At 51.7% G+C, this 23,043-nt stretch overlaps 6 protein-coding genes across 6 annotated transcripts; 4 read left to right on the forward strand and 2 right to left on the reverse strand.

The window, feature by feature from the left end:
* On the forward strand, nucleotides 1-3,155 carry P174DRAFT_243834 (1-phosphatidylinositol-4-phosphate 5-kinase). Its single transcript, XM_024821439.1, has 3 exons — nucleotides 1-1,313; nucleotides 1,385-2,345; nucleotides 2,419-3,155. The coding sequence occupies exons 1-3, from the start codon at nucleotides 148-150 to the stop codon at nucleotides 2,932-2,934; spliced, it is 2,643 nt and encodes an 880-aa protein (XP_024680221.1). The 5' UTR covers nucleotides 1-147; the 3' UTR covers nucleotides 2,935-3,155.
* Nucleotides 3,156-4,136: 981 nt separating this feature from the next.
* On the reverse strand, nucleotides 4,137-6,840 carry P174DRAFT_443601 (putative transcription initiation factor TFIID subunit 12). The gene is made up of 4 exons (XM_024827872.1): nucleotides 5,956-6,840; nucleotides 5,824-5,917; nucleotides 4,926-5,773; nucleotides 4,137-4,844 (listed from the first exon to the last, which is right to left on the reverse strand). The coding sequence occupies exons 1-4, from the start codon at nucleotides 6,529-6,531 to the stop codon at nucleotides 4,590-4,592; spliced, it is 1,773 nt and encodes a 590-aa protein (XP_024680222.1). The 5' UTR covers nucleotides 6,532-6,840; the 3' UTR covers nucleotides 4,137-4,589.
* Nucleotides 6,841-7,814: 974 nt separating this feature from the next.
* Nucleotides 7,815-8,649, reverse strand: P174DRAFT_374288 (uncharacterized protein; the record flags this gene model as incomplete). The annotated part of the gene is made up of 3 exons (XM_024822569.1): nucleotides 7,815-8,115; nucleotides 8,172-8,528; nucleotides 8,585-8,649. 3 exons carry the CDS (start codon nucleotides 8,647-8,649, stop codon nucleotides 7,815-7,817), a joined length of 723 nt encoding a protein of 240 aa, XP_024680223.1.
* Nucleotides 8,650-8,972: 323 nt separating this feature from the next.
* On the forward strand, nucleotides 8,973-14,084 carry P174DRAFT_514074 (terpenoid synthase). The gene is made up of 6 exons (XM_024832051.1): nucleotides 8,973-9,807; nucleotides 9,828-9,927; nucleotides 9,999-11,296; nucleotides 11,394-11,536; nucleotides 12,229-13,423; nucleotides 13,503-14,084. The coding sequence occupies exons 1-6, from the start codon at nucleotides 9,454-9,456 to the stop codon at nucleotides 13,662-13,664; spliced, it is 3,252 nt and encodes a 1,083-aa protein (XP_024680224.1). The 5' UTR covers nucleotides 8,973-9,453; the 3' UTR covers nucleotides 13,665-14,084.
* A 1,076-nt stretch (nucleotides 14,085-15,160) lies between these two features.
* On the forward strand, nucleotides 15,161-17,987 carry P174DRAFT_374665 (SMP domain-containing protein; the record flags this gene model as incomplete). The annotated part of the gene is made up of 2 exons (XM_024822591.1): nucleotides 15,161-15,633; nucleotides 15,695-17,987. The coding sequence occupies 2 exons, from the start codon at nucleotides 15,161-15,163 to the stop codon at nucleotides 17,985-17,987; spliced, it is 2,766 nt and encodes a 921-aa protein (XP_024680225.1).
* A 508-nt stretch (nucleotides 17,988-18,495) lies between these two features.
* Nucleotides 18,496-23,013, forward strand: P174DRAFT_443607 (putative cytoskeleton assembly control protein Sla2). The gene is made up of 12 exons (XM_024827873.1): nucleotides 18,496-18,751; nucleotides 18,829-18,875; nucleotides 18,955-18,972; nucleotides 19,058-19,133; nucleotides 19,211-19,368; nucleotides 19,432-19,512; nucleotides 19,565-19,622; nucleotides 19,677-19,861; nucleotides 19,927-20,975; nucleotides 21,030-21,179; nucleotides 21,257-22,471; nucleotides 22,557-23,013. Exons 1-12 carry the CDS (start codon nucleotides 18,744-18,746, stop codon nucleotides 22,641-22,643), a joined length of 3,132 nt encoding a protein of 1,043 aa, XP_024680226.1. The 5' UTR covers nucleotides 18,496-18,743; the 3' UTR covers nucleotides 22,644-23,013.
* Nucleotides 23,014-23,043: the final 30 nt, after the last annotated feature.

Below are 23,043 nucleotides of genomic sequence, written 5' to 3' on the forward strand. Positions count from 1 at the left end.
AGCGATTTCCTCCCGTCTGCTCGCTCGGATTCGTTGGTCCACGCAGACCTCACGTCACAGTCCCATCTCCTCTTCCCTCCTTTCCCCTGGAACTCCTCCTCGCTGCCCCTTGGGAGCCGCAACAATAAGGGAAAAAAGGAGCGCACCATGCCCTCTTTCTCCAACGACGGGCCTTTTCAGTCATCTACTGTTACGGCCACACACCCTCGCCCGTTTGATTCACCGCAAGGGAAACCGCACGACAGAGCACCCGTGGGAAATACCTTTCTATGGACAAACTGGCCGAACGGTGATACGAACCACATAGAATCGCAATCCACCGATCGTCACTATTCCCCAGATCTGAAGAATGGCAGTGCCTATTCTTTGAATGGGCCCCGATCAAGCGCTAGCTCCTACACACGAGATTTACCACATTCGAAAGATGGCAGCATGCATTCGTTAGGGAATGGATCGGTCCGCGATCCTAGGGAGAGTGGCCGGTTTTCAATGACGATGGACAAGGATTTTACTCGAAAATCTTCTGATGCTGGAGCCAGTGCTGGCGTTGGCTCAGCTGCAGGGTCCATCTCCAGCGCCCAGCAGGTCAATGGGATCTCGTCGAGCCACCGGACCCCCAACGGAAAGTCGCTGGTTAACGGAGATCGCCCCCAACCGTCGGTTGACGAAGTGGTTTCTCAGAACTCGACTGCGGCCGCGAACGGGAACACCATCTCTGCCTCGCTCCCCGAAGATACCAGCCGGCTCGCGTCCGAACCCGATCGATTGACTCCCTCACAGACGGCAGCTCCTCACCGTTATTCTTCCCCGCCTCTCCCCTCAGCCGCCGCTGACGCTAGTCACACGCAAGATCCCGCAGCATCAGGCCTTCGACATCGACATACGCTGCAAGTTCCCCGAACAACAAGCGGCCGCCGTAATAGCCGCGATCAAGGGGACGAGACTGCTTATAGTAGTGGTCGGCTGTCTCCAACAGCAGGGGGTATTCGTCGAACGTCGCTCAGTTTGGTTCGGCGGGCTACAAAAACCAATCATTCGGACTCGGTTCCTGACGATGCCAACCCGAACGAGGATGCAGCGCGCTGGGCAGAAGCGATCAAGCAGAGGAGAGCGTCAAGAAGGAAACGCCGGGATGACGACGACGACGACCGCGTCATCGTTGGAACAAAAGTCGACCAGAACCACGTGAACTGGGTGACTGCGTACAATATGCTGACTGGAATTCGCTTTACGGTGTCGAGAATCAACGCAAAAATGGACCGGGAGTTAACACCCGCAGATTTCGAAGCCAAGCATAAATTCTCTTTCGACATGTATGACGACTCTCACCTTCCGTTCCCCTTCCAAAATCTTGTCGATTGGCTAACATTTTCGTTGCTATTAGTACTGGTAACGAGCTGACGCCCTCTGCAAAATACGACTTCAAGTTTAAGGACTATGCGCCGTGGGTTTTCCGGCATTTGCGAGCCAAGTTCCGCCTTGATCCGGCCGACTATTTGATGTCCCTGACCAGCAAGTATATCCTCTCCGAGCTGGGCTCGCCAGGAAAGAGCGGAAGCTTCTTCTACTTCTCCAGGGACTACAAATACATTATCAAGACTATTCACCACTCCGAACACAAACTGCTGCGAAAGATCCTTCCAGAATATTACAAACATGTGGAGCAGAATCCTAACACATTGATATCACAATTCTATGGTCTTCACCGGGTGAAGATGGCATACGGGCGCAAGATCCACTTTGTGGTCATGAATAACCTCTTCCCTCCCCACCGCGACATCCACCAAACCTTCGATCTGAAGGGGTCCACAATCGGCCGGGACCTTCGGGAGCAGGATCTTGAGAGGAATCCGCGGGCCACTTTGAAGGATCTAAACTGGCTTCGCAGAGGTCGTCACCTGGAGTGCGGGCCTTCGAAACGGGAATTCTTCCTCGCTCAGCTGGAACGCGATGTTGAGCTACTGAAAAAGCTGAAGATAATGGATTACTCTCTTCTGGTGGGCATTCACGATCTTGGGAGAGGCAACGAAGAAAAGCTTCGCGACAAGACGTTGCAAGTGTTTCAACCGGGAGGTGACCGTGAAGAAGAGACGAGTCCGAACATGCTGATGCGCACTCCTTCCAAGCTGGAAAACGAACGCAAGGCACGTGAGCTGCGGATGCTCATCAAAAAAGAGCGTCCTGTGCCGCTTGATAAAGCCGCTGCAAAAATGCCTGAAGAGATTCTGGATGAGAGACAGTATCATGTCTTTTATGCAGACGACGGAGGGTTCCGAGCTACTCACGAGAACGGCCAGCCTGGAGATGAGATCTATTACCTTGGCATAATTGACTGTCTGACACATGTAAGTGCATTACGGCAATGCAAAAGCAGCCAGTCTTCCATCAAGCTCTGAGCAATGACTGACACTGTGGCAGTACGGGACCGTGAAGAAACTGGAAAACTTCTTCAAAGGGCTTTCCCATGATCGCGGCCAGATCTCTCCAATTCCGCCTGAGAGCTACGGCGAGCGGTTTGTTAATTTCATCAGGGGCATTACTATGTCCAAGGAGGAAGTCGAACGGCATAGAGAAGCTCGAGCGCAGGGCAAAACATCAGCGGAACGAACCGAGTCTGTCGAACGAACAATGCAGGCTGCCGAGAAGGAGGCCGCAAAGGACGTCTCGACCACGCATCCTCGAACGCTTTCAACTGTCTGGGACCCTGCGGATGCCAACGGGCCAGGTCCGACTTCGACACTGCCCATAGTGGACGAAGCCGGTGAGCAGAGCAGTGTTGGTGGACAGAGCCAGCATAGCCGACAAGGACCATCGCTCACAGAAAAGGATCTGCCGCCCTTGCCTGGCATGGGCAATTCGCAAGACGGTCCAAAAGGGAAAGGAGTTTCTTATAGCAGCCCGAACGGCACATTATCACCCTTAGCAAGCCGATAACCGGCATCGCCCTTATACGACCCGCCACTCCATTTCTGTTTCTGGCGTGCTGTTTTCGGTCGATTATCTCATGATATCCCCATTCGCAGTCAATGACGCTTTGTTACTTGGGCGCCATAGATCGTTTACCTTGCATGTTCGTGCGACGCATCTTCTCCCGCCATCTATCGGTTCTTTACCAATCCTTGAGCAGACCAATTTTGTGATAGTGTCCATGTTACCATGATTGACATGATTTTCCTTAGTACCATGGTTTCCTCCATTGCCCCAAATTATTTTGAGACAATCAATGCTGTCTCAAAAACCCTCGTTTTTCTTCTTTGTATCATGATAAAGCTATTTTCGACCATGCGCACCATCATTTGGAACACTTTCATACCCTCTTTTTATTCCCTTTTGTGTATTTTGCTCTGCCTTCTGTCCATTCATTCTCTTCTGGTAGATGCCGACTCCAACCCAGGCACATCTAGCTGACAATCTCCTATGCAAAGGGCTACACGGATTGTCTTTAATCTCCCTCTCTCGAACAATTTTTCTCCTTTTATTATTCTTATCCATTCCCCCAATATTTCCTTGCATCACACATATTTTGTATATTGCTTCTCTCTTCGTCCCCTCTGCTCCGCGTTACTCCCTATCGAAGCCGCCCATCGTCAGAGTTGCAATTCTCTGCCATCCTAGACACACTTGGGACCTTGTTCCCTGCCATTTCCCTTCCTGTACGTTATTCTGGTGATTTCTCAGTTGTGCTTGGATCTCTGTTTTGGACTCAATAGTCGGTTGGGAGAAGCCTTGGTTTAATTTCTGTGAGCAGGTTTGAGCGCGTCATTGTCCTTTTTCGCATTGTGAGTTAGTGTTGCACTTTCTACGCCCTAGAAGATCGATAGAAGACTTTACACCAAATAGAAAATTGATACCTATATGTTCCTGCTTCCGACATGACATCCATAGATGGCATATACCTTCAGTAGCAAGAAGCACGACCCGAGTGATAATGTAGTTTCCCTTTTCTTTACGGCATCGACGACGGTTCCTTCCGTTCCCCTTGTACACTTTATGCTCGTTGCCTGCTACCTCAGCTTTGACTCTACCGAGACCTGCAATGCATCCCCGTTGAAGAGACATGACATTTTTTTACAGGGACTTCCAGGAGGAGGGGTCCAAAGATATAGAGATTATGGATAAATTCCTCAGAAAGCAGCTTTAGACATGAAATCATGAATCAATTTTCTACCATTCGTTGAACCTAATCTGTGCCTAGCCTAAGGTGGTATATCAGAATAACAGGCCTTCTCAAATAATGACGCCGGCACACATGCAACATTCCAGGAGTTGAGCGATTTCGTAGTTTGGACCCCCCCAAGGAAAGACAACCTAGTAGAGGCAAACCCATCAGAAAAAGAAAAAAGAAAAAAGCAGAGGCCCGACCCCACCGATGACGCCAGTCCGAATACGCATAATGTAGAATATTTCACGTTCTGAGTGTTGCTCCAGGGGAGGTCTCAAGTTCTCCGTGATTCAGAGGATGAAGGAAAAGCCAGAAGAGGATTGATAGGAAGCTGCCCCGACTTGTGTGTAGCTCTATCGTTGGCGACTTCCCTTATTTTTTTGGTCAAGAGGATGAAGGAGGAAGGGAAAAGGAACATAAAAGTGGATCACTCGGCCTTTCCCTGAGTAACTTTGGCGGCCTGGACGGCGGACATCTTTTGAGTCCAGCCTTGCGTGGGCTGCGGTTTCTTCACGGTGCGGAGATCGTCGGTGGAGAAGCCGGAGATGCGCATGTTGTAGTTTCTTTCCAGGACGAGTTGGATGTCGCGGAGTTCAAGCGTAGAGGATGGGCGCAATTTGGCGAGACGGCAAGCAGCGGTGATCACGTCATCAACAAAATCGTCGGCCATTTGCAGGATGAACTATCGTGATGATTTAGCAATTGCATATCCTGAACGCTGTGCACAGCGGGAAGCAGCCCTAATGCGAAGAATAAAACCTACCTCTTCGGCGTCTGGCGTAAGCCCTTCACCCTCTCCTCCTCCGGTGACCTGGCGCACCAGGATGTCAAGCATCTTCTTGCTCAATACACGCTGGCCTTCGCCCTCAAGAACGTAGCCAGGATGCTTCTGGATGGCTGGTTGGCCCATCATACCCATGGCGCCATGACTGGGGCCGCCGGACAGAGTGGGCCGGGCTGGTGCCATGCTGACCGGCTCTGGAGGAGGAACGTTGAGGTTCTTTGGAATGGCCATGTTGATGTTACGCGCTGAATTTTCCGACGCGCGATTGGAAATATAGCCCTGAGGATGTGCATGAGGATTGGCAGCTGCCTGCGACACATTTTGCTGAGCCATGTTATTGTTCGCGGCGTTGTTGGTATAATTCTGAGCAGCTTGCGCCATCGCAGCTTGATGGGACAAAGGACGTGGTGGACCCTGTACGTTGATTGGCTGTGAAGCTGAAGGAGTAGGCGTCGAACCGTCCGGATTAGGGGTTTGGCTAAATGTGACCTGCGCGCCTGGAGTCCCCTGTTGCGAAAGAGGTTGCGAAAGAGGTTGCGGTTGCTGCTGTTGTGGTTGATGGGGAGGCGCGGCCGGAGCGGCAGGTGCGGTGCCTGCAGCTTGTGTGACGGGCGCTTGGCCCGGCTGAGTCGTGGAGGGAGACATGGCCGCTTGCCCGGCTTGATTTCGCGCCGCATTTACAGCAGAGTTAATGGTGTGAGGTGCCGGAGTGGGGGCTTGCCCAGGGTGCATGGATCCGGGGACATTCACCGGACGCTTGTCACCGGCAGTGGGCGCAGGTGTGGCGGCAGGCGCAGGCGCAGTCCCAGTCGCAGCAGCAGCCTGCTCTGCAGTCCCCTGTGGCTGTTGAGGTTGACCGGGGCGGCGTTCGGTAGACCTGCTCTATTCAGCTGCTGGTTCTGCTGCTGTGCCTTGAAAGATTCCTGTTGCTCTTTGAATTTGTTCAAGAAGTCGCTGCCTTCTCGGTAGAGCTTTTCCGCCCAAGCTGCCGATTTTTGAACTCCTGCACCTCTTCCTGGCTCATGTTCCCAGCGGCCTGTCGCTGCGCGAACTGTTGGCGCAGTTCCGCGATACGTACGCGTCCGATCTCCTGTTTCTGAAGCGCAATACCGTATCGTAGCCTTGCCTCCGGCAACCATGTTTGTACCTGCTCTTTGCTGATATTGGGAGGGAGGAAGAAGTGAAGACCGTTCACTTTCTGTTGGATTTGTGGGAGAAGCTGCGCGAAAGACTGGGGGTTGGCGGACTGCGTCCGTTGGACTGGCTGTCCCTGCACAGCTGCAGCCGCCGCCTGAGCCTGTTGGTGCTGCTGCAGTGCTTGCTGGCGGTTTTGTTGAAATATTCGCATGCCTTTCATCAGATTTTGAGAGAGCTGTGTGAGTCTCATATGGGCGTTCTGATATTCCGCACTCTGGGGGTCCCGGCTGTTGAGTATCTCCCAGAAATTGCGCACCAACTGGGTGTGCTGAGCCTTTTGCTGCTCATTGAGATGAGGTAATTTCTGGACCTGGTCTGTCCGGATTAGGTTCGAGTGCTGCTGAGGCGGAACCATAGGCTGATTCGCCTGGGCCTGAGAGCCATCCATGTTGGTCGGCAGCGAGAGATCTCGTAGTCTAATCGAAAAGGAGAAGCTTGACGGGTTATGCCGAGGCTCGTGAGGGAGGTAGCTGAACGGGACAAAGGAGGCTGCGCTTGTGACGAGGTTACTCCGAAGGTGTTACTTTGAGGTCAAAATGGTGAATTCGGCCTGGACTGCGTCGTGATGGTGAGAGGAGATATATTGTAAAATCCTCGTAACGCCGGCAGACGGGCCAAAAAAAATTTCCCACAGGATGGATTCAAGACTCCAGACGCAGCCTTCCAGCTTGAGAAAAGGGATTGATAAAGCCTGGTCAGTCCCAGTATCCGATGAATGGTGGCGGAGAGGAAGCGGAAGGGGTGTTGGAGCCTCAGGCTTGGCATCGCAGCCTTAAACGCGACGAACACTGTAGTGCGCCTCACTGATGGTGATGTCTCCATATTTTGACCTCCTCACTTAGCCATTGATTCGGCTCCTACTGACCGTACATTACCCCCAACAGTCTTATTGAGCTATTCTTTAGTAGATTCGACCATAGCATGAAACTAGGATTCTAGGTGTACCTGACTCTTGTGCATCGGAACCCCCAGTGAAGTAGTTAGATGGATATTACCAAAGGCGCTATATACGTAGGAGGTACAGCGACGATTTCTGATCAGACGAGTTGACCTTTAGGATACAGATGCGCGGATTTTCAGTGTAAATGAAGGCTTGAAGATCTTCAGGTAAAATCACAAGTGAGAGCCAGGCCAGAGTTCCTTCACTTTCTTCTCAGTGCGATTGCTGAGGAAAGGACTGCTGCAATCATATGACCCCTATGCCATTCTTAAAACCAACCCAAGCCACACACACGCATAGTTGACCAGACAATGTCGAGATCTAGCAAGGGAAACTCGTCATCTGCTTTGCTGTGTCTCTGCTCAATAGGGCTCTCGTTCCGAGGACTAACGTGCTCTCTAAGACAGCTCGAAGGATGAAGCCTACAGCGTTCAGGCCCATCGTGCAAGCGCAGACGACCCCAACTGACTGTGCTGGCCCGAGGCAAGGCCCGGGAACTCGCTTCGACATCCTGCTCGATCACAGACATTCAAGTGCTGCACATAGAGTTGTCTGCTCACTTTCCTGATCCGAATAAGCCAAGGGACGTACTTGACTAGGGCAATAGGAAATTGTCGATCATCGAAAAATGATTCAGCACTCACGACGGAAGCTTGTTGAGGGGAGGAGAGGCTCATGCTCGCGTCTAAGGCGCTGATTATGAGGCATTAAGAAGTGGTCGGCCAGACAGGTCAGCCTATCAAGCCACCCAAATCCCTTTCCATGCCGCTTACACGCGCTTCTAGAGCTCGTTTCCGCCTTTCCAACTCCCTGATCTCCTCCATCTCTCGCTCAATATCGGCGTCTGTGACTTCCGAGGGTGCGGTGGTAGAATTGTCATAGTCGTCGTACTCGTCCCCGTAGGAGTGGCTCATCTGCTCCAATTCCGCAGTGTTCCTCGCTACTCGGTCTTCTAATTCAGCAATAGAATCACTAATCAACTCATGACGATAACGCAGAGTCGCAATTTTCTCCTGGGCACCAGCAACGGGACTTCACGAAATCAGCATCAGCAAACGAAGGGCGATTCATAGGAGCAGCTTGCTTACTAGACATTGCAGAGGATCTCCGCCCCGCGAAGAAGGACGTCAATATTGACCTCACTTCGCGTTCCCCTGGCTGATGTTCCCGCGGAGCGCTTAATCTCGTCTATCATGTCAGAACCTAAGACTCTTGCGACAGCCGACTGATTTCTGTTATTTCGCGCAGCATAAATCCGACTCGCCATGGACTCTCCGTCGCCTTCGGATTGGAACATTGTCCCCCTCCTCGTTGCTCGCCGTTGGGACTTGGCAGACGGGTCCGCCTGGAAAAGTGCTCGTTCATGAGTTTCGGTATCGCGGATCAAAGCAGTGATATCGTGAGGGCCCAAAAGAGCATTAGTAAATATGCGAGGTCGGGGAAAGCTGTCAAAAAGCTCGATCAGCACACGGTCACGAAGAAGACAAGGCCATACGCTTACGGTAATTCGGCGATGGCATTTGAGGAGAGCTGGATCTGCTCCAGATGGTTTTCGAGTAAAGACATCGTGGACACCGCTGACTATTGAGTTTTGATGAACAATGATGATTGCCGCAATAAAGTATCCAAAATCAGTGCTCCGGGAGCCTCATTAAATCAAAAGGTAGTACTACAGGCTACCTAACTTTGTAGATAGATACTACGTAGACAATAATATTACTCCGGGTGTAAACATCCAATGGCGGCGGTGTTGGGTCGCGTTCTATCACCGCCAAGAAGGAGCTGCCGCCAAGCTGGTTGCTGCCTGAGGCCTCCGACGACGCTTTCAGGTGGCAACGCAACTGTTTTGCGACCGAAAAACAGAACAGTTCACTCTGTAGCTGAGGTCCCCAGTAGAAAGAAGAGATATACCTAGACTGTACAGCTGGTGACCGACTCGCAGCTTAGAAAGACGAAGCTATCCTATTTTACTTCTTATCTTTCCAGTAATTCCGTTGTCAATAAATTACAGTGAGGCGAGTATTGTTCTGCAGCTGACCAGCTCCAGCATCACATCAGCTGCCGCTCCCAGTGAGCTTCCCCCAACTGACTAAGCCCAGTGCTGGTTCTCTCGCTGTCCATCCATCCATCTCCAGGTCAACCTTGACATCACATCACCACTTCATCAACTCATCTTCCCCTACTCACCGAGGCACCATCTCCCATCTTTTCTTATTTTTCTTGGTTCTTCAATCCCTACTCTTGTTCCTTTCGTCATTTCTTTGCAGATTTTCTTCTTGTCCTCGGACATTGGTCCTCTTATTTCCCCTTCCTCCGTTCCCCGGTTCCTGCAATCGCTCCTTGCTCAGCCGAGCTCCAAGTTGAAGAAAGATGCCGGCCGAGAGACGTTCGTTGCGATCGAACAGCAAGTCAGATACTTCTTCATCTGCTAACGGTGAAAAAGCGCGTTCCGACTCGCAGAGCTCAAGTTCCAACAAGGACAAGGCCGCGCCAAACCGCGCCGCCTCCAACAAGGCCAAATCTCCCACACCGGCGGCTTCGTCCAACAACGTATCTAACTCCGGTATGGGCGAGCAGCGTGATCAGCCGCATACCAACGGCGTGAACGGTTCTGAAGATATTGAGATGGGAGAGGATACGGCAGGTGGGCCTACATCCTCATTCAACACCCGTAAGGATCGGAAAGGTGACGAGAAGATGACTGTTGTAGTGCCCCGTCCAAGGGTTCGAGGTTATCCGGAGAGAAAGGACAGAACCAGGAGGAAGATGTTGTCATGGAGGCCGCAGAGACTGATTCTCAGAAGCCGGGGTCGGAGGTTGATCCCAGAGTCAAGGCCATTCAAGGTTCGTTTCTTTTCCCGCTGCTGTCCTGATGGATGCATGCCTAACCATCACCGTTATCACTTGGGCTGTAGATATCAAGATCAACTTCACACTCCTCGAGCGAGCTGTAGCCCACTTCGACCCCAGATTTACACTGCGCGTTCTCAGGTCGATATCCTCAATGCGCAAGCACATCACTGCTGATGTGCTGGCAGAAGTGATCGTTGAGACCTACCCACCATCAAGTCCTACTGCTTCTTTCTTACTGGAAGCTATTGATCAATCTGGCGCATACGAGAGCGCCCTTGCTAGTTCGAAGATGGAGGTCGATTCGGAGAAGAACAAGTCTGCTCCCAAAGAAATACTGCCAGAGGTTGATACCTATTTATCCATCCTCGTTCAGATCTACCTCTACGACAAGAAGGATATTCAAGGGGGCGCAAAGTTCTCGACAGCGTTGATTGAGCGTCTGCGGACTCTTAATCGTCGCACGCTAGACTCTCTTGCTGCTCGCGTGTACTTTTACTACTCCCTCTTCTTCGAGCAGGTTGCTCCCCTTCCCCCATCTCCTGCTGCGGCGGTTACCTCCATCCGCCAGCCCTTGCTCGCTGCGCTTCGGACAGCCGTTCTCCGGAAAGATGTCGATACTCAGGCCACCGTGATGACCCTTCTCCTGCGGAATTACTTGTCCACATCCCATATCTCGCAGGCTGACTTGCTCATCTCTCACAACCGCTTTCCGCCTTCTGCATCGAACAATCAGATTGCTCGGTACCTCTATTATCTGGGCCGTATTCGTGCGATTCAGCTGCAATATACGGATGCTCACGGGCACCTGATTGGTGCCACTCGCAAGTCTCCTTCGAGTCATAGTGCTCGTGGTTTCTACCAGGCTTCCCACAAGCTGCTTGTAGTTGTTGAGCTTTTGATGGGCGATATTCCCGATCGTGCAATCTTCCGCCAGCCTGCGCTTGAGCGCGCTTTGCACCCTTATTTCTTACTCGTCCAAGCGGTGAGCGTTGGAGATTTGGATGGTTTCTTGAACATTGTAAATACGCACAGTGCAGCGTTCCGGAAAGATGGTACCTACACCCTGATCCTGCGTTTGAGGCAAAATGTCATCAAAACGGGTATCCGGATGATGTCGTTGTCCTACTCTCGCATCTCGCTTCGGGACATTTGCCTGCGTTTGGGCCTGGACAGTGAGGAGTCGGCAGAATATATCGTGGCCAAAGCGATCCGCGATGGTGTGATTGAGGCCACCTTGGATCATGAGCACGGATACATGAAGAGCAAGGAAGTCGGAGATATCTATGCCACTCGCGAGCCTGGAGAGGTGTTCCACGAACGTATTCGCGCTTGCTTGGCTCTGCACGATGAAAGCGTCAAGGTAGGCTTTCAGTGTTTTCAGCTACTTTTTTTCTTGTTCCAATCTTCGGACGGGTCTTTTGAATTCATCGCTAACATCTACCTCTTCTTCTGTGTAGGCCATGAGATTTCCCATGAATCAGCATCGTCTCGAGCTCAAGAGCGCACAGGAGGCTCGGGAACGGGAACGAGAGCTCGCCAAAGAGATCCAGGAGGGAGACATTGATGACGAAGACGCTGGCGGTGATTTTGACGCCATCTAGTGGCCCAATAGACTGCCTCTGCTCAGCTTTTCCTCTGCAAACTGAAAATGGTTCCCAGGCTGGGCTTTTGCAGTATCCGAGTCATGCTACGCCATTTTCCTCTGCCAGGGTGTGTATGAGGGGGAAGTTTGCTGAGTTAAACTTGCGGGCGTGATTTCTCCATATTTCCTGTATTCACAGATTTATTTCGTTTCCGGTTATCAGGACGGATTTTGTCTTGTAGATGTCGTCCGTCCAGCTGGTCATCTTACCTTGGTGGGAGTTCAACAGGATCTCTCTGTAATCTCCATTTTACATCTTAGACAAGAAAATCTCAACGCGTTTCTTGTAGAAGTATCTTTACGAGTTGCCTTTTATCATTTAGAAAAACTTGCCATACTGGCCAATGCTTTTCACATGCCTTGAAAAAGGTACGAGATACCTTAGGTGATTAATTGCGATGACGACGTGTTCTGGTCTGGCCTTGGAAGCTGTTATCTGCGGTCGTCTCCCGTTCCGGCCCGAGCGCAGCTCCGTAAGCTCGAAATCTTCGGTCTTTTTTGATAACTGCGGAAACATTATGCACTCCGCAAAGTGGAAGGCACACGACGCCTTGAATCGTTAGGGCTCTCAGCTTCTCTTGGACCTTATTGTATTTGTCCCCTTAGATTGCGACTCTTTCTGAGACTAATTATAGTTACTCTCGCCTGAGCATGAGAGCTCGAACGGTTTCGGCCTCTGGCCTTGTGCTCTCATCTCGAAGAACACCTTCCACCTTGATATGCTGGCAATGCCTCCGCGATGACCTTCTTTCCAAACAATCGCAGACACACGTTAGAAACTATCACCCAACCCGGCGGAAAGATGCCTCTCCCTTCGGCGCTGCCGTTTCTGCAGCACAGACAATCTTCAAAGGTCTACCAAAGGCTCCTCCGGGGATCTCGGTGGACCCATTGAGGATTGTAGGAAAAGAGCTCAAGTTCCTAACGAAAAATATTCGTCAATTGCTCGGCTCGGGACATCCGACTCTCGATAAAGTGGCCAAGTATTATACCCGAAGCGAGGGTAAACACATGCGTCCCCTTCTGGTGCTGCTCATGTCTCAAGCGACTGCCTTGACTCCGGGGAAGAGTCGTCCGAACGATGTAGCCCCAATTTCGGTCAATGATCCCATTTCCTCACCCTCGATACTCGCCGACACGAACCCGGATACAAACAGCCTTGTTTCAGAGTCAGCCGAGGCCCAATATGATTTTGCGGGGGACGAGAACATCCTGCCATCCCAGCGACGACTCGCTGAGATCACCGAATTAATCCACACTGCATCGCTTCTCCACGACGACGTGATAGATAATGCCGTCACCCGCCGGTCGTCCAACTCTGCGAACCTCCAATTTGGAAACAAAATGGCTGTCCTGGCCGGAGATTTCCTGCTAGGCCGAGCCTCCGTTGCTCTGGCGCGCTTGAGGGACCCCGAAGTCACCGAGCTCCTCGCCACTGTGATTGCCAACCTGGTTGAGGGCGAGTTCATGCAGTTGAAGAACACTGTAGCGGACGAGAAAAATCCCGTTTTCACCGACGAAACCATCTCGTACTACTTGCAGAAGACCTATCTGAAGACCGCTAGTCTGATTAGCAAATCATGCCGCGCTGCTGCATTGCTTGGTGGTAGTACGCCCGAGGTGGTTGAAGCTGCTTATTCCTATGGACGCAATCTCGGCCTGGCGTTTCAGCTGGTGGACGATCTGCTGGATTATACGGTGAGCGGGGTCGAGTTGGGCAAGCCTGCTGGCGCAGATCTGGAACTGGGACTTGCGACTGCTCCGCTGCTCTTCGCTTGGAAACAAAACCCTGAGCTGGGTCCCCTAGTGGGCCGCAAGTTTAGCCAGGAAGGAGACGTACAAAGAGTAAGTGGTGATTTTCTAGCCTTGGAAAATGATTCATCTTGCAGCAGTGTGATAAGACCGAAAGCTGACAACTCGCCAGGCCCGTGAGATTGTGTATAAGAGCGATGGTGTTGAACAGACGCGCGCTTTGGCCCAGGAGTACGCCGATAAGGCCGTTGCTGCCATTAGCAACTTCCCTGACAGTGAAGCGAAGAGTGGTCTGATCCAGATGTGCGAGAAAACCATGAATCGGAGGAAGTGAATTACTTTAAAAGGCTGCGTCAGGAGTCCGTCGGAGGATGGTATATACCAGCTGGTCCTCAGGACTAAGTTGCCTACACATTCTCCCGATTTCATACGCTCTCCACATCCAACCACAGATTGACCCAAAGTGTACAGCCGTCGATCGCGACGTACGACCGAGTGTGACATTATCCTTCCACTATCTATGTATCATTAACCCTCTCCTTCTATGATTCCTAGAATTTGCATCTTTCTGTCCCCTCTCACCAATTTATGCCTTCCCTTTGTTTCTGCATCTGGTTGACAGCGATAAGAAAGGTCATAGACATATGATAATGAGACAGGAAGACATAAAATGTAATTGTCAATAGATCCAATCTTTCTTCATGTGATTCTTATGGGACCATAGATGTTTTGCTTTTATTAGATTATCAAATGCTGTATGTTATTAGTATTGCGAATTGTGGCATCATGTATTCATTTGACTATGAGTGAGACATGTAGTTTTGTAATGTGCTATGATGCAGTGATGGTCGAGCGCTAGATATCTGACCTTGAGTGACTACCTAAATAGGTCATCTTGACCACATCTTGAGGGCATTTAGCTGTAGCCCTAGTACTCCGTAGCATAGGGGAGGTACTTCAGGGGAGTTCATAGTATTGGACAGATAGATAGATAGACTGCATGTATGAAGTAAATAGACTGCTCATTCCCAAATTATTCATCAACTCGTGGCCGTCTCAACCATTGCTTCAAAATGGTTTCAGATTGATGCTTTCACACTCCCTGCAGGGCTCTACTCATTGGATGGATCTAATTGATATTCCATCAGATGATTGAGCGGGAGCAATGATGTTCCAGCTGCACAGCACCTACTGATGCTGATTTGCGGAGTTCACAACGTTCCTCATGCCAGACCCACAAGCTGCACTAAACCCTGTTGGGACAGCTATCGTCAGGTGCCGTCATAGGCCGATTCCTAAGGTAGGGATCTGTTATTATTACAAGCGGAAGGTACGGGAGCAGAATTGAGCAGTATTTTCACGGCAGTCGCTTGCATACGCATGAACTATCTATCTATCTACTCCTGAGCTGTTGAGGGGTTGAAGACCGAATAAGGAGCACCGACGATCCTGGTCATATTGTCGATGGTGGTGTTGTTACTCATGATTGCCCTTGAATCGTCCTCACTACCTAAAGTACCTAGCTCGCCGGCTGTCTGTTCCACGTGAGACAGAGTACAGCGATACATTATTGCATTAGACACGACTGTGCCTGCGTCTATCTCGCTCTCTTTCCATGGGTCCCTGATATCCTTTTTCCTCTCCTTCTTGAATCTCTGTCTACCTCCTGAATCACTCATTCCTTCTCTCTCTCCTTGTCGTCCTATACCTGCCACATAGTGTGCTCCTTCCGCTATCTTGCCCTTGGCTCTATTCCCCTCACATGGTCGCAACAGTGATACCGACGACAATGGAGCCTTTCCTGCTACTTCTTTGATTGACTTGGTCCCGATGGGTTCATTCGGTAGTTTTCTTGTCGCATACTTGATCGGCGGACTCACCTTCATCCCGCTTGTCCTGTCGATGGTTCTCCTTCATGCGTATCTTACGTTTCCGCGCGCTTCCCCACCCTCCGATCATCCAGACGGACCATCTCCAGATAGCATTCAACGACCGACCGATGATCAGTTCAGTCTGAAATCCGGCACGGATGAGCTAGCAGAAAAGTTTCAGCGGACTCACGAGTCCGATGTCGCTGCCGGCTATTTTGCTGTCTGTCGCGAGTATGTCCCTGGTGGAGTCAATGGCAAGCCTCCCGAGAGAACCACACCGGCGGGTGAGGTGATCGCCGCCGAGAGCCCCAGCGTCTACCAAACTATGTACCGGAGTCTGTTTGATAGGAAGCAAACGCCGACGATCGAGCCTGCGAAGAACAATGGCAAGAACGGGAAAAGGGCCCGTAATGTGTTTTACATTGTTCTGCGGTAGGTGTCGATTAGTGCCGTCCCTTTGGCATTCCTCAATGCTGACCATATCGCTGGATAGACATGGCCATTTGATGCTTTATGACGACGCCAACCAGGTGGAAGTCCGATATGTCGTTTCGCTCGCGCACCACGATGTGAGCATTTACGGTGGTGAAGGAGAAATCTTGGAGGGCGAACTATGGCTGAAAAGGAACGCCATTTGTCTTTCGAGGCGGTTGGACTCCCTTGGTGACCTGGGAGGGCCGACCCCTCCGTTCTACCTCTTTTCCGACAATTTATCAGAAAAGGAAGATTTTTACTTCGCTATGCTCCAGAACCAGACCAGAATGGGCGACTTTCCAAACTGTCCGCCCAAGCACCAGCAGTTTGACGTCAAGCATATTGTCACACTGGTCCAACGCCTGCACTCATCCGAGGAGCAGCTGCAGACGCGGTGGATCAACGCCGTGCTCGGCAGACTCTTCCTGGCTTTATACAAGACCCCGGAGGTGGAAGAGTTCATTCGGCAGAAGATCACGAAGAAGATCTCCCGGGTCAACAAGCCGAACTTCATCAGCAAGATCTGTCTGCAGCGAATTGACATGGGTGAAGGTGCCCCTTTTATCACCAACCCGAGGCTCAAGGACCTGACGGTCGATGGAAACTGCTGCGTGGAGACTGACATCCAATATACCGGCAACTTTCGCCTTGAGATTTCGGCCACTGTTCGCATTGACCTAGGTCCTCGTTTCAAGGCACGAGAAGTCGACATTGTGCTCGCTGTAGTCCTCAAGAAGCTTGAAGGACATATGCTGATTCGGTTCAAGCCCCCGCCCAGTAACAGAGTGTGGGTTTCTTTCGAAACAATGCCAAACATGGTTATGGACATCGAACCGATTGTCAGCTCGAAGCAGATAACTTACGGCATTATTCTGCGAACTATCGAGAGTAGAATTCGCGAAGTTGTTGCCGAGAGTGTTGTTCAGCCATACTGGGATGATATTCCCTTCCTGGACACCGCTTCGCAGCCTTACCGCGGCGGCATCTGGCAACGCGAGGTCCCAGGGCAAGATTCAAAGGCTGAAATTCCTGACGAGTCAATCAGTCAGCCACAGACTCCGACTACAAAGGACTCAATTGACGCTCTGAAGACGAAGGACGATCGCGCAATGAGCATGCCAGTGCTTTTGGAGACCACTGCCGGATCGCTGAAATCACGCAAAAGCTCCAAGTCGGTCACAACAGACTCCGAAACGAGTATATCATCTGCCGTTGATAAAACAGGCGGGTTGTCTCCGCCTCGCGCTATTCGATCTCAAACGTTTTCTAATGTGGCCGATCCTGTCGTCACCGCTGACAACATCAAGATTGAAAAAGCTACGAGTGATTCCAAGGGCGAAGAGAAGAGCAGTGCTGCCAGTGCCATGATTGAGATCTCGAGCCGTTCGCCTCCTAGCTCGCCGAATAAGACGCCGAATGGATCACCGCCTTCAATCAGCCAGATGAACCCCGAGAAGCTATCTCCCAGCCGAGGGTCTTCATTTATGGAGTCTATTGAAAGTGTTAGCGAGTTCGGCAGCAGCTCCCCAGCGCGCCCTACATCTGCGCACTTGGCCAGTGAATCGTCAATCGCTCTCCGAAGCGCTAATGGAAGTTCGAACGCGTCTATCAATAGCGAAAGATCGCGCAGGCGAAGCACGTTGGAAACAGTAGGGACCCTGACCAGGTCCGTCGTGTCTTCGACTGCTCCCGAAGAGAAGCCAAAATTATCTATCTCGCTGGGTACAGCGACCGCCGCAGCAAAGAAATGGAGTTGGAGTGTGTTTGGAAAGGGGGATTCAAATGGCCAGGAAATCTCTCGGCCTGCAGGCACTCCCGACGAGCCGATTGGACGTGGTCATCCTCTTCCTCCGCCAGGCACCCCATTACCGCGCCCTGATAAGTTCGGTATCAGGAGTAACCCTATACCTCGACGGAAGCCTGTACCGCCGCCACTCCCCGAGCGTTCCAAAGGTGACGCGAAGCGGCCCGTCCCAAAGCCGCCCCTGCCAAAACGGAAGCCTCCAACGAGACCGGAGGGTGACGAAAGCAGCCCCGACGAATTGCTCGTGGTTGAGGCGCCATACGATTCGACGCCCAATAGCCCGGCGCCTGATTCCGCTTCTGAGATAGGTATAGTACTGCCGAGTGCGACTCAGGGCAATACGCGGGATCTCTCCCTTTCCGGATCGGACGATGTGGTTGCAAGCCGTCGCTGGGATGATGGTACGGAGCAAAAATCGAGCGAGCATGACTCCTTTGGTCAAGCAATGCCCGGTATCACAAAGCACGGCATGGAAATATTGTCGGCAACAGATGGAATCTTACCCTAGTGAGAATTGTATCACTTCGGCTGAGACATCTGATGAAGGAAGAAACCTCCAGTCTCATTGTCACTTTGTATACATGTTTTATCCGGACGGTTCTGCGACGCAGAGCCAGTGAATGCTTGTGGACAAGCCGGCGTTCTTGGTGCAGATAGGTTTATTGGAGGGCTGACCGCAGTATAATGTGGTCTCTTTGTATTGTCTCATCATTGGGTAGATGGACCAACCAATTGCCATCTCATTCTACAGAGTAGTACTAGCACAGTTTCAAGGTAGACGTTGAAGTTAGTACATTGAGCATACAGCAGTCGCCCGGGTTCTCAGATTCATGCATATTCAGATCTATCGCTAGGCAGAAGCTTCACGTATGTAATCGCAATCTTGGGCTTCATGCCCTCCGTTAAGGAGACTCTATCAGGAGGAGGACTACGCGTTGCCAAGACTTGTGATGGCCGAACTGCAGGCGCCAACTTTCCCGATAGACGCCCAAAACGTCATTCTCTGGGCTCTGCCACCCTGCAATCTCGATCGCTACCCCATCACAGTCATTCTCTATATCTCTCTTTTTCCTCTGGGCCTTTTACTACTTGTCTTTTGCCTTATTTGCTCCCTAATTGTTCTGTCTTTCCCTGTTAACTTAGCGCAAGTGTTGCTTGTCATCCACGCCCGCTGTCACGGGCCCACCGGCTCCCGCCGCATCTACTACGATCGTCTTCTGCTCCCCTGATCCCCGCGAAACCCGTGAAATCGCCCGCATTCAAAATGAGTCGGTGAGTAGCTTGTCTGATTGACTTGCAAATTGAGCCTGCGAAGATAAAGGAACGGGTCATCTAATACGTCCACGTAGCACGGAGGCTGATCTCGCGATCAACATCCGGAAAGCAACAAGTATCGGTACGTCTGCCCGCGAGTACACCATATGCTTACTTTTCCAAATGTTTCATATGACTGATCTGGAATTTGCAACTGGCAGAGGAAACCGCCCCGAAACGTATGCAGATCACCCGCTGAGACGCCTGCGCGCATCGGCCTCGGCTTCCCCTGATATGAGCTCGCCGCTGATCTTTGTTCGCCAGGGAAACATGTCCGGAGTTGTATCGTCTATACGTGGGACCACAAGTCCTCTGCCGCCTTCTGGGCTGGCATGAAAGTGTGCGTGATGGCTTAAAAATTGCGTGGCTATGTTGTGGATATGATGACTGACTTTGTGGCGCTCCGGTTCCATGTAGTCAACCTGTGCTCGCCGACGAAGTCCAGACATTCAAGGCCTTGATTACGATACACAAAGTTCTGCAGGAAGGTCACCCGATTGTTGTGAGAGAAGCGCAGCAGCATGTCAATTGGATTGACAGCTTGATGAGGGGTGTCGGAGGGGATGGGATTCGAGGTATGCGGCAGAGACGGTTCGGCTTCAGGAGAGCGCTTGGTTAACTTGTGTGTGTCTCATTAGGATACGGTCCGCTTATTCGCGAATATGTCTTCTTCCTCGAGTCGAAGTTGGCGTTTCATCGGAATCATCCCGAGTTCAACGGTAAGGGAGCCGGAGGCTTGCTTATTATGGGATACTGACGTTTTCTGTCAAGGGCTGTTTGAATACGAGGAGTACATCAGTTTGAAGACGATCAACGATCCGAATGAAGGGTAGCTATGCCCTTCGCGTCCACCGACGGTGACCTCCACTGACGACTGTTCCAGATACGAGACCATTACCGATCTCATGACCCTACAGGATCAGATCGACACTTTCCAGAAGCTCATCTTCTCCCACTTCCAGTCGGGAACCAATAACGAGTGTAGAATCTCCGCATTGGTTCCCCTTGTTCAGGAAAGCTATGGCATCTACAAGTTTATCACTAGCATGCTAAGGGCTATGCATACCAGTAAGCCTCCGCTAGTCCTCGGAGCAGGTCGCCTTTTGAAAGCTGACCTGATTTTTCACTCATAGCTACGGGAGATAACGAGGCACTCGAGCCACTTCGTGGTCGATACGACGCACAGCACCATCGACTTGTCCGATTCTACTATGAATGTTCAAACCTGCGTTATCTCACGAGTCTGATCACTGTCCCCAAGTTGCCTCAAGATCCTCCGAGCTTGTTGGGCGAAGACGAGGATCGTCCAGCTCTACCAAAACGGCCGACGAAGGAGGTTGAGAAACAGCCTTCTCCGCCGCCGAAGCCAGTGGCTGCTGAGCCGGAGCCCATCAACGACTTCTGGACCAACGAGGCGAAGCGTCAACAGGAGGAGTTTGAAGCGGAGCAGCAGCGCCTTCAGCAACAGTGGGAAGAACAGCAGCGTCAGCAACTTCTTGCGCAGCAGCAAGCACAACGTGACTTTGAGGAACAGCAGCGTCTGCAGGCGGAGCAGCAGCAACTGGCTCAGGAGCAACTGTTGCGTGAGCAGTATCAGACCCACACGCAGGGTCGATTGGCGGAGCTTGAACGGGAAAATCTGAACGCCAGGGCGCAGTACGAGCGTGACCAGCTGATGCTGCAGCAATATGATCGCCGCGTGAAGGATCTGGAGGAGCAGATGGCGCAGCTGACCACGAACTTGAATATGCAAAACGCCTCGAAAGACGAACAGATTCGCGCTTTGCAGGAGCAAGTCAATACTTGGCGCTCCAAGTACGAGGCCCTGGCCAAGCTCTACTCCCAGCTTCGACAGGAGCATCTGGACCTTCTGCAGACGACCAAGAGCCTCAAACTCAAGGCAGCGTCAGCCCAAGAGGCAATTGAGCGGCGCGAGAAGCTTGAGCGGGAGCTGAAGACGAAGAACCTTGAACTGGCTGATATGATCAGGGAAAGGGATCGTGCTCTGCATGACAGGGACCGCTTGACGGGGACCAATAAGGAGGAACTGGAGAAGCTTAAGCGCGAGCTTCGGCTTGCCATCGAACGCGCTGAGAATGCTGAGCGCTCAAAGGGCACCGAGATCTCGACGCTGTTGTCGAAGTACAACCGTGAGATGGCGGACCTCGAGGAGGCACTCAGAGTGAGTTTCATGACCTGGAAATTTTTTCTATAAGTCCGCTGACTCAATTGCCAGAACAAAACTCGCGCCTTGGAAGAAATTTCATCTCGGAACATGGATCGCCAAGGAGACCATGAACTTGCGCTGCGCGAGAAGGATGAAGAGATCGAGGTTTACAAGTCGGGAATGGAACAGGCCCTCATGGAGCTGGAGGAGCTAAAACTGGTACGTCTTTACTTATTGTGGTCTCTGCTGTTTACATTGCTATTTTGGACTGTGACTGATGCTAGAGAACAATACAGAGCCAGGGTGACGTCGATCACGCATTGGATTCTCAAATTGACACCGTCCTGCAAGGCACTGTGACCAAGATTAACGACATTATTGATTCGGTCCTCCAAACAGGTGTGCAGCGTGTCGATGACGCGTTGTACGAACTTGACTCCACCATGCAGGCTGGTAACCAGAACGCTTCTCCTCCCTACGTGCTCTCTCAGGTCGAGAAGGCGTCTGCGTCCGCAACCGAGTTTTCGACCGCTTTCAACAATTTCATAGCCGACGGCCCCAACAGTCCCCATGCCGAGATTATCCGCACTGTGTCTATCTTTTCTGGTTCCATTGCGGATGTGTTGAGCAACACTAAGGGTCTCACTCGTTTCGCCAACGACGACAAGAGCGCCGACCAGTTGCTCAATGCGGCGCGTAAGTCGGCCCAGGCGACCGTGCGCTTCTTCCGCGGACTGCAGTCCTTCCGTCTTGAGGGTCTGGAGCCTCTGCAGAAGACCGATGTTGTGATCAACAACAACTTGGAGGTTCAGAAAGATCTGCAGTCGTTGTCGAAACTGGTTGACGCGTTTGCTCCCAAGAGCACCAAGATCAGTACCAGCGGCGACCTGGGCGATCTGGTGGACAAAGAGCTTAGCAAGGCCGCCGATGCTATCGAGGCAGCAGCAGCACGTTTGGCCAAGCTTAAGACGAAGCCTCGCGAAGGCTTCTCGACATATGAGCTTCGCATCAACGATGTGATCTTGGCGGCTGCTATTGCCGTTACCAACGCGATTGCCGAGCTGATCAAGGCTGCGACGGAATCTCAACAGGAAATCGTGCGTGAGGGCCGTGGCAGCTCGTCCAGAACGGCTTTCTACAAGAAGAACAACCGGTGGACGGAGGGTCTGATTTCGGCCGCCAAGGCTGTTGCCACCTCGACCAATACTCTGATCGAGACAGCAGACGGTGTGATCTCCGGCCGCAACTCTCCTGAGCAGTTGATCGTGGCCAGTAACGATGTGGCCGCCAGCACTGCTCAGCTGGTGGCTGCTAGCCGAGTCAAGGCCACATTCATGAGCAAGACGCAGGATCGCCTCGAGGCCGCTAGCAAGGCGGTCGGTGCCGCTTGCCGCGCTCTGGTGCGACAAGTGCAAGACATCATTGCCGAACGCAATCGGGATGAAGGGGAGACCGTTGACTATGCGAAGCTCAGCTCGCACGAGTTCAAGGTGCGAGAAATGGAGCAACAGGTATGCTTGATTTTGTCCAATATGTTACATTGCTTTTAGCGCGTGTCTCTTTCGAAGATGCTGACTGGTTGTTTGCTCGCAATAGGTCGAAATCCTTCAACTCGAGAACAGTCTGGCCCGGGCACGTCAACGCCTTGGAGAGATGCGCAAGATTTCTTACCAGGAGGACTAAAGTCCATTCCCCGATTACCATTGGTGAGAGTTGGTGGTCTACAAGGTGTCTATATCCGTGGGTTTTGCGGGATTGCCTTCCGTCCACGTGGTGCTCGTGGTAGAAACAACCTCGGTGATCAAGCCATGGTGGCAATGTAGTTGTATTTTACTGCTTGCCTCTCGATATTTACAGATGGACAAGTCCGTCATTCCTTCTTTCCTTCTCTCTTGTGTCTCTAATCCCCGGTTGCTCTGTATTCATTTCGTCCAGTCTGCCCAGATTCCCTTCGTTATGCGGTCTCTTCTTCATATATTGAATATACCAAGACTAGGGAGCAATATATTTTGGTGTATGTATCGGTGTTACGCACAAAAATCGAGTTTTGCATAGTACTATGTAGTAACGAGTAAAGAGGGAC

This window comes from Aspergillus novofumigatus (assembly GCF_002847465.1).
Source record: "Aspergillus novofumigatus IBT 16806 chromosome Unknown P174scaffold_6, whole genome shotgun sequence".
In the NCBI taxonomy this organism is placed as follows: Eukaryota; Fungi; Ascomycota; class Eurotiomycetes; order Eurotiales; family Aspergillaceae; genus Aspergillus; species Aspergillus novofumigatus.